The sequence below is a fragment of the Aythya ferina genome, assembly GCF_964211825.1.
Source record: "Aythya ferina genome assembly, chromosome: 6".
Classification (NCBI taxonomy): domain Eukaryota; kingdom Metazoa; phylum Chordata; class Aves; order Anseriformes; family Anatidae; genus Aythya; species Aythya ferina.
In genome coordinates this window covers 17,719,463-17,736,269 of record NC_140303.1, presented here as the reverse complement: position 1 = coordinate 17,736,269, position 16,807 = coordinate 17,719,463, and the positions used below count along the sequence as shown (strand labels likewise).

Below are 16,807 nucleotides of genomic sequence, written 5' to 3'. Positions count from 1 at the left end.
AACACAGTACACCAGTCGTAAAGTGGCCACTGCTGCTCTACACAGCCCTGCACCAGAGCTCTTTTGAGGAATTTGCTAATTTCTCATCCCAGAAATTGAGATTAGATTTTATGAAAGATTATATTATTATTATATAGTTTTCACCTTCTCAAAGAACAAAGCGTACTTCCAGCCTGGAAAAGAGCAAAATGGAAAAACTGTTTCTGGTAGTCTAGATATTTTTGATTCTCTTTTATAAAAGTAAGAAAATAGTAAATACCTGAAATACTTATGGTCCCTTTCATCTTGAAGAACCTAAAAGAAACAGTTGTGCAATTTCCAGTGCAACTTCCAGCCTCAAGTGGCTATGTTAGGAGACACACAAGGAACAAACTAAAGCACAGCTTGATCACTGAGTGGTTATCAGTGCCATGCTACCAGAGAACAGATGATGCACGGTTAAGTGCAAAGCCTCTGGCAGTATCAGCCTTATTTACAGCTCTATGCTACACCACATCACTGCTGATGGAACAGCTTTAAAGAACTTGGATAGCTTGATGATTCTGACCACCTTATATTAATTTCTGACTATGGAGTTTCCTATGGTAACAACAATAACGAAAGTGATTTCTGAAAGGAAGAGTTTCTGTTTTATTTATGGGTTTTACAACTTTGAATAGCTTTAGGTTGTCACTAGAAATGAGGTGCAAAGAGGTACGACAGCCCTGAGTTCACATGGACTGTGTGACTGGGCACCAGTATTAACCTGAAGTGCTTATTTTTTAGACTATTTGAGACTCTGAGGTAAAGCAGGCATATCTCCCAAACAAGCAGAGCTGTACTTAGGGAAACCATCTTTCAGGTTCTCCCTGTAATTTCAACAGCTCCAAATATGACTATGACAATTGGGCTGCATTAAACAACCTTTGAAGCATTCAGTGACTGCAGAATGAGACAAGGAGATCAATCACGTTGTTAGACTGTTGTATAAATATTTATACAACAAGTTATACAACCTTATCAAGTGCATAGCAAAGGTAAACTAAGTTATATTAATTACACCCATATAGAATCCAAGAAATTTTGCTGAAAAACTAATAGTTGTTGTTAAATTGGTCTTACTAAAGGCAGAGTAAAAATGTATTTATTGAAAGAAAATTCTAACTCAGTTAAAACTCGATATTTTAGATTGTTGGCATATCTGACACAAAACTAAGTGAAACTTAGTTTCTTCCTACTCTCCTTTATAAAGCCACTGACAATGCTAAAAAGAGGCCAGTTAGTTGGTATTACTGCAGCTTTTCATTTGACCTTGCCGTTCCAAGGTTTCTGCACATAACAGCAAGACGGTCACCAGACCAAATGATCAACAGTTTAAAAGCAGAGATCACAGCTGCAGACAGACATATATGAAATCACAGGAGACAGAACAGGTCACCAACATACGCATTGGTGTGGCAGCCAAACTTTTCATAAGCTTTATTCTGTTTTTCACTCCATCACTGAAAAAAAAATATCTCAGGTGATGGTAACAAAAGTAAGTGTGGCAGCTGTTTGTAGGAAGATCTTCACAAACAGAAGAACCAGACAAGGTGTGAAGCTGGTCACAATGGCTGAGGGGTGGTAAGTGCAAGTCAGCACCTTAAAAGCACACTATAACAGAGAAACAATGCACAGAGAGCTTTGAAAGTGATGGATTTGAAGAATTTGGAGAGAGAAAATCAGCTGCTTTAGTTCATTTCACAATAAAATGGTGAAATAACATAGAAAAGCTACTGCTTTCCTCCCACTGAGAGTCCAGAAGTATCCCTGCAGCATTGCTTCTGAACATACCTGGCTTTGACCTAGCTGCATTTGTCAAAGACAATAATGCCATTATGAAAATGGAAAACTATGAAAAATAGTAATAAGAAATAGTACAGGGAAGAAAGAACTGGATATTAAAAGCTGCACATAGAAATACCATAACAAAATTCACAGTATTTAAGTCAAAAATACAGAAGTAGAGAGATAACCAAAGAGGTTGCAAGGCTGTCTGAAATTTTTAGCTTAAATATTTAGCTTATATACATAATATATAAATATAAATAATTATATATTTATACATATATAAATATTTTATATTTATATAAACATAAATAGATATTTTAGCTGAAATATTTAGCTTAGTTCTGTTTGCCCTGAAACAAGATACGGAGGAAGAAGAGGATCAATGACTGAATTAATAGGAGGACAAAAAGGGCCTTTCTCAATCTATCAGCAGAAAAACTCTACTGAATAGAAATGCAGACAATAGTTCCAGTAAAAAAAAAAAAAAAAAAGAAAAGAAAAAAAAGAAAAGCATCAAACCATTGTTCTTCACAGAAAGTCTTATCTTCTGCTGGCTCACACTGTTACAAAGGAATAAAGGGTGCATTTAAACAATTAATTATCCTTTTCATGAAGAAAAAGATGAACACTGAGTAATATATGCCATGAAGCCAATAGAAGGAAAGCAATTAAGTCACTGGTGGTCACAACCTTTACAGCATTTGTAAGCACTCCATCCTGCATCTCATCATCACCCAAAAAAAAAAAATAAAATAAAAATAAAAAGAGCATTAGATTATTTCTTGACACTCATTAAGACAGAGTTAGCTAACTTTGATAAGGGATTTTGAAATCTTTTTTGTTTTATCTCCACATTTGCTGACTAATGAGACTCTAATGGCTGTCAGACAAAATATCTACTTTCTCACCACTTGTGCAGTCTACTGAGAAATGAGGCTGAAAAACCCGTAGGGCTCTGTTCTAGAAAAATTCCACTGCAAACCTACATGCAAATCAGGCAGCACAGAGTATCCATTAACCCTCTGGCTACCTTTAGCTTTTGTAAAACGCTCTTCCTTGTACCTCAGTCCTGTCTGAAAAAAAAATGGCTAGGTGTTATATAATGAAAGGTACTTACATGAAATAAATGGTTGACACATTCTAAAGAAAACCAATTTTGTTTCCATACAAAAATGAGAAACAAATGGAAGCTATAAATATGAAGCTTTTCATCTCAAGCACATATGTGCACTGAAATAAGCTACAACACATTTTGTCAAGATACTGAAGCTACATCAGGAAATGTTTGGATGGCTCTGCAATATTGAGTGAGCTCTGTAGCTAGACTGATTATTTGATTTACTGCATCACTACTCTCCAATTGGCTTAACTGAAAGATCATTTTCATTTCAGAAGTATTGCTTGCTTGGCTATGGTACAACAGGGATGTTGATACTTAATTTCTTAGATATTTTATTTCTGAATTGGCATAGCAAAGACTCTAGGGAATTCTTTTACAAAGGAACCTGTCTCTTTTTCAGAGTACAAAATAAATTTGCAACTAATTGGAGTAAATGTTATAAAGGTTTGTTTTAGAAAATTTGGATGCTCCTAATTCTTATGAAAGTAGATTGCTGAGAATCAGAAAATACTCAGAAGTCCACATAGTTCTGCCACTGCAAAATCTTGACCTGAAATATTTATTTCTGCACCTACCTGTACAACTTCTTCAACAGAGAACGTCTGCTGTTCCAACTACTTGGTGCCTTTGAGATGACCCTACAGCATCACCTACAGTTTTTAGTCAATTATTTGCATACTTGCAGACATTTTTCCATACATAAAAACTTATATTTAAGTAACTGTGCAAAAGTTATGGATCAACAAGGAAGACTCACATTTCAAACATTCCTCAGTTACAGCAGTATTCTTAAGTGAGAATATCCCACACTTTGCATTCTTCAGTACTGTTGCTCTATGACTTGGTAAATTTATTTTAAAACTATCTTAACCTTTCATGTTTTCTAAGGTATGCCACTCTTTACTGGCTGGAATGGAAAAAATTAAAACAGACTTGGAGAACTATTATATAGTTTGGGCGAAGTTTGAAATATAGTATATGACATGATAATAATAATAAAAAAATGACACCCAGGATAAAGAAAAAAAGTTTTACTGGTAAAACTTATCTTTCTCTAACACCAGACACTATTGTGTTTTGTAAATATTTTATACTCCTATTACAGACTGCCACATTTATTTCACTAATACAGGAATGCAAGTTTTCCATAGTATTTTATTGTCTTTTAAACATTTTAATAATATAGGAATATTTAGAAAAATATTATTCAAAAATTATAACAGCGTATTCTATCCAGACATCCTTCAACTTCTTAAAAATGCTTTGGGTCCTCTCCTCAACCATAAAATTAATGTTATGTCCTCCATCTATGAATCTGAAATACATTACTAGAAACACATTGTACTTGCAGTTTGTGCTTAAATAATCTTAAAATTCTACCCACAGCTTCTAAAGTGATTTGGAACTCAATACAAAATTTATGGGTGTCTAAATAAATTAATCAAGAAGAATGGACATTCAAGTATGTACATGCAAGTACGTTCTCACGGGTCTGTGTCTGAACTACTGACTCAGTACTTGCCTGGGCAGATCTGCCATTGAAGCTGACTATGAAACACTCATCTTCATTTCAGTTAAATGACATCTGTAATTGTGCATTCTTACTGATTTCAGTGGCAGGTTTGCCTGAAGACTGCAAGTATGTAGTCACGTCCTCAAGATTTGACCAATAAATTGCATATAACTTGCCTAACAGACATGCAAGTTGACTTACTCTCCTTGAAAGAAAAAAAAAAAAAAAAAAATTATGCTATAGGAAATGTAGCATGTTTCTCACACCAATTCAGTAATGCAGCAGCTGTAGAATTAAGGTTGAAAGGATAATAAAATAAATTTTCAAAAGACCTATTTAAATGTCTGATGTACCAGCCAGGGATATTTTTGCTTTTGTTTTCAATTCTGGATTTCTGAACTATTTTGTATCAAAACCGACTCACCAACTTCATGGTCTCAGTTGTCTGCCATGCCCTAGCAACAAGCATTTTTTCTTGAGCATTGTATTCAAAATGTTGCCTACTTTTATGCATATAAAATAAATATGACAAATATAAAGATGAGTAAAAACAACATTTACCAAAAAAAATCTAGACACAGTATTGATGTATGGAAGTTGCTACTAGACTAGACTGGCTTGTACTCTTCAAAGTCTTTTCCTTTACTTAAATAGTTGGTGAAAAAATACAGAGGGGAATAAAAGGCCACCAGCAAAACTATTTTTCTCACTTGTAAGTGCATGTTTTCCAGGAAAAAAAGGTTCAAAAATAGAACATTTACTTCATTTAGAGGCCAAACCAAAGCATCCTGAAGAAACAGTATTGGGTCTTACCCATTGTTTTACATGTGGACACTAAGATCACTCAAAGCCTGAGAAAAAGAAAGACCTTTAATTCTCAAATTTTAGAGACTTGACACAACCTCCAACTTTGGCACAACTAGACACAGACGAAACTCCATTCAACTACTAATTGCACTAGTTATCATAAGCATTCTGTTATTTATTCTCTGATTATGTGGGAAAGCTAAATGTCTGGCATCAGATGAACAGTCTTACTTCTTTAGCAATACCTTCAATAAGCTTTGGGGAATTATTAGATACAGATAAAGCAACTCCATCCCAGGCTTGTTATAAAAACAAAACAAAAAACAAACAAACAAACAAAAAAAACCCTGCAGATATCTTTATTGGGAATTATCCATTCTAATGAATTTAAAGGTCTAATTTAAGTCCTGCTGAGAATATGAGAACATCCACTGATTTGAATTTCTTAGTCATCTAAAAACAAACTTCATTCTTGGATCACAAATGAATTTTTCCTTATGCAAATAATACTGTCATTTGCCATCAGAATAACTATCTTGAGGTGACAAAAAAGGATATATCATTTCTCTCTTTTGGAATTTTTACAAAATCTCATTCAAAAACCTTCACTTTTTAAGATTCTTCTGGATCTTCTTTCTTCCTACTAGAAAATTGCAAAGCAGATGAGTGACATTGGTATCTCAATGTTACACTCATTTTTTGCTAGCTGCTTCTTTTATTCTCATTTTCCCTCCTTCTCCACTTCCATACCTGAAGACTTGAGAACTCTTGTAATATATTGCATAACCAATTATGAATAAAGAATGATGTCATACATACTAGTTCTGCTAGGTTAGGGACATTGTGCCACCTCTGGCATCCTCTATGGAAATATATATTTAATCATTTGCTAGTATATTGTGACATTCCATATTTATTTTTTCATTCAGTTATCATCCAAAAAAAATTGGATATTCAACAGGCACATCATTAGCAGAACAAGCAAGAAAAACAGATACCCAATATAACAAGAAAAGAGTTGCCAAGAGATTCAATGTATATAGGTGGATTCTTTAAATGACTGTATACATATAGATAAAAACAAATAAACAAAAAAGTAGCTGAGAACATCCCTGGGCTCTGCTCCAATGACCAGCTGTATCTGTTATCACTCTTGCTTAGCCCAATGCCTATCTTTACCTCTACCCAAAGTAAGAAAAAAGTGAATAATTTTAAAGATGCTAATGAAAAAATATGCAACAAATTTCCAGTTTTTATAACTGGAATAATTTATAGTAGCATACTGCTTTAGTGATCTAGAGCACATGAATATTCTGTCACACAGCAAAGCACAGAGTAGTATTTAATCTTACAGTATACTTCTAATGTGGAGCTTCTGCTTTTAAATAAATACAGGAGAAAAAGGTTACCATTTCTTCAAAACAATCTTGTGCTTACATGTACTTCTGATTTATATAATGACTGGAGAAAGAAAAGATTGACCTTTTCCAATTTGAACAGGAATTGGAAAAGCTTAACAATGTAATTGTGTCAGTCACAGAACTTATTTTTTTTCAGTTAATTTCCTATAATCAGTTTGCAGTAGAGGTGCAGAATTTGATCTGTGCTAGTTAATATTATAGGCAGGCTGAAGAAACACCTGAAGAATTCCTTGGAGCTCCTGGAAGTCATCAACACCAAACCATGCAGAACAACTGCTTTCCCATTTAGCTTGTTAGAAGACACACGTGGGAAAGATGAGGCTTGAAAATCCTATTTTGAAAAAGTATGACCAGTAAGAATGACAGGGAAGAAAGTGTTTCAAAAGTTCAAACCTAATAAAATGATTTCTTGTTAATAGACTTTGATTTGCTAATAATCCTTTTGATTAAACTTTCATCCTAAGGGCATAAACCAAAGAGCAACATCCTGATGTAGGTGCTGAAATAACCCACCAGAACATGCCCAGAGACTATTTGCTACTAAATCCAATATCAACATTGCATTACTGACAGCATATTTTACATATCAATACTGATAATAAAATGTTCATGTAAATGCATGCATGGTACTTGCACATGAAACAAAAGCATACATGTGATGAATTTATGAGAATTCCTGAATTCTGTTTTAGATTATCCACCAAAAAAGCACTGTGGTCAAGCAGTAGATTTTATACGGTGCCTTTATATCTATTTTAGGGATGGAGTTTCAACAGGTGGCAGTATAGGGCAATATAGAGCATTTTTCTGAGGGCTGTAAAATGCTTAATGAAAAGAGGACAAACCCTACCATCCTCTTAGAGCTGACCATCAACTAACTTCTTTAACATAAATACGTCTGTGCTTAGCAGGCACTATCTGAATACACATAAACACGGATGCATTATTATTTTGTAGCATATAATTTCAGTATAATTCTTTATGTAAGTATAAATGTGAAAAACTGATGAGGTTTTTCAGTAGCTTTTGATGGAGTCTAGACATAATGACAATCATCTCAGACAGGCATAAGAAAAAAAAACTCTAAATATCACTTGTTAACGTTGATGTACAGCAGGCCAAAGAAATCATTGTCATGTTCCTCTGCTTCTACAGCCTCTTTTCCACAAAATTCAACTTCATCACAATATAAGCAGCATAGACTTTGAGGTCTGGATGACTTGGAAACTTTACAAAGGATTTAAGAATAAATACCCTAGAAACATCCTAAACTTTGAAGTTCTTATAATGACATCTCTATGACAATAGCCTAGAATCCCCCAGAACAGATATACTACAGATAGCTGTGGAAGCTGTATTATCTACTTGGTCTTTCAATAAGATTATTGTGATTTAAAACAAACAAAGAAAAAGTTTATTCCTTTAAAATAAAGTGATGAATTAAAAATAAATATTAAGAGGGTTTTTCAGAATTGGATATCATTTTTAGGATACTCTAAGCACAGAGATGCATATGGAAAAGTTTAGTTTGGCAACTCAAGCAACATGACCAAGGGAGTGTCCTGATGGTTGGCTTGTGAAATATGAACTAAGCCATCCCATGGGACATTATGTCTCATTCATAGTTGATGAATAAATAGCACTGGTAATTGGGACACTGAAGAAATCCAACCCATCATAACATGCCTGAGTAAATGTGATTCAATATGTAGCACTCTACTACGGAATAAAAGGAATAAAATATACAGGTTTATTTTCAAAGTGCCCACAGAAAGCCTGCAATGAACTAAAATCACTGACAAGACCTCAAGCTCAACTTTTTTTTTTTTTTTTTTTTTTTTTTTTTTTTTTTTTTGTCTAATGAAGCTTGTAGTTACTGGTGTTACTTCATGGACTAACTTATTACCATATGTCTACATGACAAAGTAGCACTTACGTCTATCAGTCTGTCTGGGCTGTTTTGAAAATCTGAGCTAGCCCACTTGGGCAGCAGACACTATACCATGTTTTAGCATGCTGTAATAACTGGACTAACTCCTAAAAGACCCAGCTGGATCAAGAAACTGGCAAACAAGGTTTCCAGTCACATCTTTTTCTTGCTGTCCTCGCCATACACAACAGACCAGCACAGGACTGCTCATATGCTGGAATATAAAAAGCATGACACCGAACATTTAGCTGCTCTGAGATGCAGTTACAGAACAAAATGGTAGTAAGAGGGGCCAGAACTTGAAACTGGATCCAGAATTTGGCCTGGTTAGGTGCCTGGTATTGCAGATGTACCAGCTGAACAAAAAGGACTTTTCATAAAACATCCAAAGGGTGCATCTGTAACAAGTCCCTGGTAGCAGAGCCTGCTGATCTTATTTGAACAAGAACTGAACTTGAAATGCCCATATATATCTGTATATATATACAGATACACAGACACATATATGTATAATTCACAAACAACTCTCACTGAAAAGGAAAGAGTTCATATACAGAATAGCTCAAAGAAAAAAAAAAAGGCTTTATTTTTTAATTCTGAAACCTGTTTTTGACTTTTTAATAGGTTATAACTGTTGCATTTAATTCTTGATTTCTATATCAAAGCAGAATTTTAAAAAAGTGATTCTGCATCATGTCTCCTTCATTTTGAACAATTTATTTTGATTTAGAAGTGTAATCAAAGAATTCCTCTTCATTTGATAAGTAAATAGTGGCATTTTAGTCCATTTATTATCATAAGCATTCCTGAAGGACTCATCACTATAAGCATCTAGAATATGCTAGACTGGAATCACAGACACCCATCTTCTGTTGCATTCTCAGAGCTATATTTAAAATGCACTCTGCATATTCTAAACATATTCTATGTACTTGTAGCTACCCCTGCCCTTTTCTAAAGGGATGCATTTCACTGGAAATACCTATGTGCACACGTGTGTACATTACATTAACACAACATCTTTCAGCCTAAAGTACTTGACAAACTACTGAACAGTGCAGACTTTTTATAAAGTTTCTCCCTTATACACATATATTTCTGTTGGAAGCCATCCTGAAAATCATGGGGACCCACAGGGAGGGAAGGTGATCTTTGCCCCACATGAAAGAGCAGTTCACAGGCTTGTTAATGCTACCATCCTGTAACTCTCTCTCAAAGCAGCCACAAAAAAGCTTGCAGTATCACAGCACTCATCTTCTAGCATATGAAGCTGTTCCATAGCTGTTACTATACTTGCTTGGGGTGTTTAGAGAAATTGGGAGACAAGTTCAGAAAGGATACCCTATGGACTGCTCCTGTTTGAAAGTACCCATCAGGACAAGTAGGTATAGCCTAATAAGATGTGTGGGAACAACCACATTGCACCCATCATCTATGACTTTTTATTTTTCTCTGCTGAAACAGTGAAAAGGATAAAACAGTGGTACTCCAAACTAGTAGTAAACAAGTATTTTCTAAATGGTGAAGAGTTTTGTGCTTAAAAAATTAGATCACATAACAGTCTGATCGCACCAGAATGCAAAACTTGTGCAATCCAACCCATCAATATATCCACTTACCTGAAGTTGCAGCAGATTCTGCATTCAAGTACTATGGCTTTATCACTACATTTGCTGATGATCAGTTTACAGAAGTTATTTCTGAATCGTATTGTATTAATAACAGCGGCAAACATCTCTTTCACACACATTAGGAATCATCACAATGAGACCAAGTTCCAGAGTTGCCCCTGTCCATGTCTCTGCAGGAGCCCACATTTTCCTGAAAACTCCTCAAAATACCTTAAACGTTAGTTTAATTGTTGTAGCTCTAACAGTAGCCACACTTCTCAAGTTGAAAGGAACAGTTGTAGAGAGACCACTGCATCATAAGATGTGAAAAATAAGAAGTGGATGAATTGGGGTCTTGCCTGTAATAGATCCATCACACAAGATGAGCTAACACTGAAATTATTTTTCTGATTACTACTGCTTCTGAAAAATAGCATGACATCTAAAATAGTTACGTCTGTCCTACGGAAGAGGTGGCTCTGTAGCAAATTTGACATTTTATTTCAGTATATAGTATCTGTTCTGTCTGGAGAGCTTTGGGTCAGATGCCAACAAGTCACTCAAAATGATAGCAAATCAAAAAAGCTGTTAGTGTCCTTTTATAAACAGACCTTTGTAACGTAACAGTAAATTCAGTTTATCAGTGTACCATGACACTTTCTACCCATTCTGCATTAATACCAGTAGAAGTGCAAAAGGCAACAAAGGAACACTGGAACTTAAGTCTCTTCTCTTCTTAGCTTCTTATTCTCCTCTTCCATACTCAGTGAATGGACATCAGGAACAACATTTCTTGATGAACATTTCTGAGGAACATAGCAATGCTTCAAAATACAACAGTTAAAACAGTTTCACAAGTGGTGGGATTTAATTCCTTTCCTTGATTCCATTTAGCCCCCATCTTCTTCCTATACTTACAATACAATTTTTTCAGGCCTACGCCACACCCAAATAATCCAAACTGAAATCTCCCAGTTTAAGGCAAACAGTGCCAGGCCAGCCAGTAGGCCAAACAAAACAGAGCTCTCTGAAGCTTCTCTCAGGATGGAGTATATGTTAAATCTTCTATCCTACCAAGTTGCCAATTTTCACCATACTTCTACTTATCATACTTCTACTTCTTTAACACACATTCATCTCATTAACTTTTTTACATGAGGCAATAGTTGTAAAAACTCTGCAGAGCATGACAAAGATAAGGATAGATGATATAACTAAGTTTCATTTCCTTAGGAAATCAGGATGAAAATGCCACAGCCACAAACAGAAATTAAACTCTTAGTATTAGATATTTTTTTTTTTTTTAAAGGAAAAATGAAATATACCTATACAGTGAATATTTGTTAATCCGTTTCTCAAAGAACGAAAGCTCTGTTAGAATATTCAGAAATAAATTAATGGAAAAACACACACACAAAACAAAACAAAAACACCACCGACAAGGACAAAAAAACATCCACCATAGCATTGATTCCCAGCAGCAACATAATGATTCTTCTTGCTGAAATAAGCATTATGTTAAAGAGCTAAACATGTTCAAGAACGCTTTCCCTTACAGAGGCTATTGTTCATGTGCAGCTAAACAGAATTATGGTTTGGTTTCTTGTCCATTTTTTTGTTTGTTTGTTTCTTGTCTAGTTCACTAAAAATTCCTGTCTCCAAGACATTTCCTGTCTCTGCTAGCAGCACTCCATTTGGATGTGGAGGGTTTGTCACTCCAGGTTTAGAATTTTGTCCTCCTAAACATCTCACCTTCAGTCTTACAAAGAGCAGCAACAGGCTTTGAGCAGCCTGCTCTTCACAGGCAACTCTGCTGTTCCCCAGACTGGAAGAAAGCATATAACTAAATCACCACAGAAATTTATTTTGAATGCAGAAACACTTTTAGTGGTGTAGTCCAACAGACACAGATGGCAATCTGTCTAATTTGTGTTGAGTAATTAATAACATGTAACAACATACTGTCAAAACAGGGGCATTATAACAATATCAGGAGCAGGTTTCTCTTGGTGCTTAGATTATTTTATCCTCTCTCAAAAACCGGAAGTAGAGGAGTAAATGATTTTAGATATATTGCACAGAGAAGAAGAAAATTAAGTCACGGACGGATCTTACATGCTGGCCTAAGAAACACATGAGACAGCTCTAGACTTAGAGAAAACATTGAAAAGGAAAATAGAGTTGGTAAAGATGCTGCAACTTGTGTTACTTGGCCATCAGCCTTTGGCACAAGCAGGGCAGGCAGTGCATAACACAACTCCTTAGCAGGCATTCCTACACAACAGTTTATTTCTCTGAAGTTTTAACTAAAATCTTATTAAACAATTGTCTGAGGTTTTAGTGTACATCTGGAGTGGTAAGTTGTTTTAACTAAAGCTATTTTTGGTGTTTCAGAGTGTAAAATATTTACCAAACGTTTTAAATCTCTTCCTTTCGATAATGCACATTTTATTTAGAGCAAACGGTACCTTGCAACTGTTTTATAGTAAATTGGCATGTTTCCCTGAACACATATCATTGCATTCACACTATCTCACTCAAATCTAACATGTGATTTTCTAGGTGATTCAATGTAAAATTTAGCTCATTGTTAAGGAACCAAATGCAGTTTTGTTGCTGTGGGGAGAACAGGACAACAAATACCCATGGGTGTGGAAATAGTTTTGGTCCCTTCTTTCTCTCTCTCTCTTTTTTCTTTTTAATTTTTTTTTGGTCAGAAAACTGTCTGTGCCAATCATCCTATGGCATTCAAATCAGGCTCAGCTCTGCTGAAGATAAATGGATATCAAGGCAGCAGCAAGTCCATCACAACCAGATATCAGACCAACATTTGGGTAACCCACAGTAGGTGCTTTCTCCTGGATGACAAGTACAGTATTTCAGACTGTCAGCAAGTTCAGGAAATTCTCCTGTTTCACTCAGTAACACAACACTGACAGTGCAGAAAGTGAATCAACTCTACTGTAATTAGTGTTACTGACCTTCCTCAAATTACTGGCATGGGGGGAAAAAAATCGTGTTGTTAAAGAGATAATGAGCTGTGGAAGTCAGGTAATATCTGTGCCATAAGGCTTCACTACATTTCCATGGGTGTGTTTCTCATTGGAGTAGTACTATTCTATTCAGAAAGGAAAAAAATTGGGGAGAGATTTCTTGTACTTCAGCAAGAAATGTACATCTCAGATGGATGCCCCACCCATGTCCACCTATTACTATTCTCACATGAACAACATAGCTTATATGAATAAATTTGATAAGAGGGTCTTAACAGTTAATAAGAAACACCAGACATTAGCACTCAGAGACACTACCTATCACAGATGTGGGGAAAAAAAAAAGCTTTGATGGCATCAAAAACAATCAATTCTGTACAAGAAAACATAGCAAATAGTTTAGAAAAGACAAGTCATGGATCAGTATCATGCAATCAGATTCTCTCATACAAACACCAAAAAGTAGAAAATAAACAATGTATAGGACAAAAAGTTTTCATTGACCTGATTTGTCAGAGATGTTGGCTGTGACTGGCGTAGAGCAGCTTGTGTTAGCCTTTGCGCTGTCCTTGGAAGACCCAACTTTTGGTTTATTTTTCGTTGCCTCTAGTGCTTTGACCTTCTTGGCATGTTTACTTCCTTTGTAGTGGGCCTCGGCCTGGCTCTACAAAGGAGAACAAATCAGGCTCACTTTTTTTTCTGTACTTCTGTATAACACAGTGGACAACAAAGCAGAAAAGTGACACTTTCAATAGTAGGCACCATATTATTCCACTTAGAAAGTTTTAGCATCTTTATACTAGTAGTTTTCCTAGATGTATTTTCTCATATATTCAGACAACAGGATTTTAATGAACAGTTTGTGTTTTCACTAACTAGGAAAAAGAGGCCTCAGGATTAGATAAAGCTCTGCCACTTCTAATGTAATTCTTTGTTTCCATGCTGCTTGAAGATTTAAATAACTATACAAATGTAAACAAGACCAATTGAGAAAGATGCTCCTCAATTTTCATGTACTGTTCCCTAGTCTTTATAGCTTGTAGTGTGTAGATGTACCATGCTGTAACACGATTAAATAATCCATTTTTTTCTTCTGTTTGATCTAGTACAAAAGTCAAAGTATTTTCATCATTACACCAACGCCAATTGAAACAGGCATTAATAAAAATGACTTCACTATTAGATCAAGCAGAAAGGGGTAAAAAGAAGAAACACCATACTTCTAAACTTCAATAGGCCCAAGTGAAACATAAGAAATATTTATCAGTCTTGATTGTTTTATAAATTGCCTTCCATAGTTTTTTCCAAACACTAAGAAAATTGGAACCAGAAGGACATGAAGTAGGTAAGCTGATATTTATTATTTTCTCTCTAGTGAAGTGTTGTATATATATATTTACGGGCTGACAAAACAGAACAGCAGAAATATGTACTAAGATGCAATGTTTACTTCTCCTTTGTCATCAAACTATCTGTAGAAACTAGGTCAGTGCTTTTGAAACTGCACAGCTAAAAGTAGACGCATAAATAAATGCCTGCTTTTTCAGTGATTTTAGTTCCCTATTATTCTTCCTGAGTGTATATTACCAGCTACTTTGACAAGTCAGGTCACTTCATTAGGTGCAAACTAATGAACTACATGCTTAAGCCAAACCCAAAAGTTTGGAAATATTTGCAAATGACTTTTCAACACTTTTCTCATTTGCTAAGAAATTAATTCACTAAAAATGGATAAAGAACACAGTTTCATACAAAGCCCAATATATTTTCATAACATTTTACGTATTGCTATAACGTTTTCATATTACTATTTAGCAATAGGTTTGTATTTTTACTATTACCAAACAAGGTTTATTTAATGGTTTGAGATATACTACTATGTGCCTCTATTGAAGGTTACATATTAACTATAAAAGTTAATATTGTAGTTCATTTCAATGTAAAATGGTCAGAGAAAGCATGCTTCATGTAAGAAGATGACCACACCTTGGCACCTGACATATAACAACATCAGTGCAAGGAAACTTTTACTATGTTCATGCAAAACCACATTCTCACTATGTTATTTAGTTCATTGCGTTAAATGAAACAAATTACATGCTTTATAAAAAGCAACTATGGAATCCAGACTTCTTAGAGGTTACAAAGAGTGCTGTCATAAAGAGGAAATTGTCGTAAGGTCAGCAGAAATAGGCATTACAGTACAGTCACCTTGGGACAGCATGTAATATATATATATATATATATATTTTATACAAAGGAGTGAGCGAACAGCAGAGACAGCTGGAATAGACCAGACAATAGGATAGACAATTTCGTGGAGTCTTCACAAAAATTATATGCACCATTAAAAGTGATGGAGAACTGCTGTTAAAACATAGGAGTTAAGTTCTTACATACTGAACCTTTGTGATTATATACCCTGTGGAACACAGTGCTTTCTAACTCAAAAGGACATGTTGTGGCTGCATTTTTTTTTTTCCAGTAGGTTTCAGAAAGCAAGCATTGAGTAAGAAAAGCTCCTATGTAAGTTTTACTTTGATTTCCTTTGAAATTGAGATTTCTAATCTTCGTTAAAAACAGTAAAGGTTCTGCTCAACAGTTGCTATTGAACTATATCATGATTTAAAAATCTTTGAACTATTAATACATGTACAAACACAATGTAGTATAAAGAAAAACTACATGGCTATACCACTACTACTACGTGCACTACTTAAAGGGACACTTGTCAACTTCTGGGTTGGAGCTCCTTGGCTCCTGATGAGGTAGAGAAGTACAAATTGTTTGCATCCTGTTACATCAATGTGCCTTAAGCATGAACAGGAGCAAAGTACCATCACCCTGTCTCTCTCCACCCTTGCTGAGCTTTGTTCATTTCTCTTCATTTTGCTGTTGCCACATGATGCGCTAGGAGTGTCAACCACCAAAAAAATTACATCAACTATTCATGTTTTGCATATATGCACATGCTTGTACATATGTACAGAAATTGAAGCTAAAAATTGAGGTGTATGTATACCCTTTTCATTCTGATACTTTCAACTTTAGAAAAAAAACAGTACGTACAAGATTTTCCACTCAAGTGCTCTCAAGTTGATGATGTCCCTTTAAATACCCAAACTCTATGCTTCGTGCATAAGTGTGCTGTTGTACTCCCTGAGACCAAAGCTACAACATAGAAGACATAGGTGCACTCAAGAGAAAGGCTTAGTAAGTCAAATTCTTGATAATAAGCCTTTCTGCTGATATTTGCAATAATAGTGCCAGCAATATCAGTCAGAACCTACTACAGTCTTTGATTCCCTTCATTCAATCCTCATATAGTGTACATGAGACCTGTTGAAAACAAGCAAGCCCAAGCAGGATTAAAATTTAGATTTTCACAAACACAAATGAAGCCTCATGGAATGTGGTGAATGGCTTCACTTTTGATTTAAATTTCATAATTATGATATTTACATTATCAGTTTCATAGTTGTATATTATAAGGACCGAAGGTAGTGCGGTGACAGTCTAAATCTAGCTTCTGAAAACACCTGCCTTTCCCAGAACTTTTTAAACAAGCCAATCATCCTCCAGAGTGGGGCAGGGAGTCCATCTC

The 16,807-nt window shown here is 35.2% G+C and overlaps 1 protein-coding gene across 14 annotated transcripts in view; it reads right to left on the bottom strand.

Annotated features, from left to right (window-relative positions):
- The window catches only part of ZNF385B (zinc finger protein 385B), a 176,315-nt gene that overhangs the window by 11,771 nt on the left and 147,737 nt on the right, over positions 1–16,807 (bottom strand). For all 14 annotated transcript variants that reach the window (XM_084522976.1, XM_084522978.1, XM_084522977.1 and 11 more), the window contains one exon: positions 13,708–13,867. In XM_084522976.1, the coding sequence (XP_084379102.1) occupies positions 13,708–13,867 (160 nt within the window). The remainder of the gene's footprint in view (positions 1–13,707; positions 13,868–16,807) is intronic.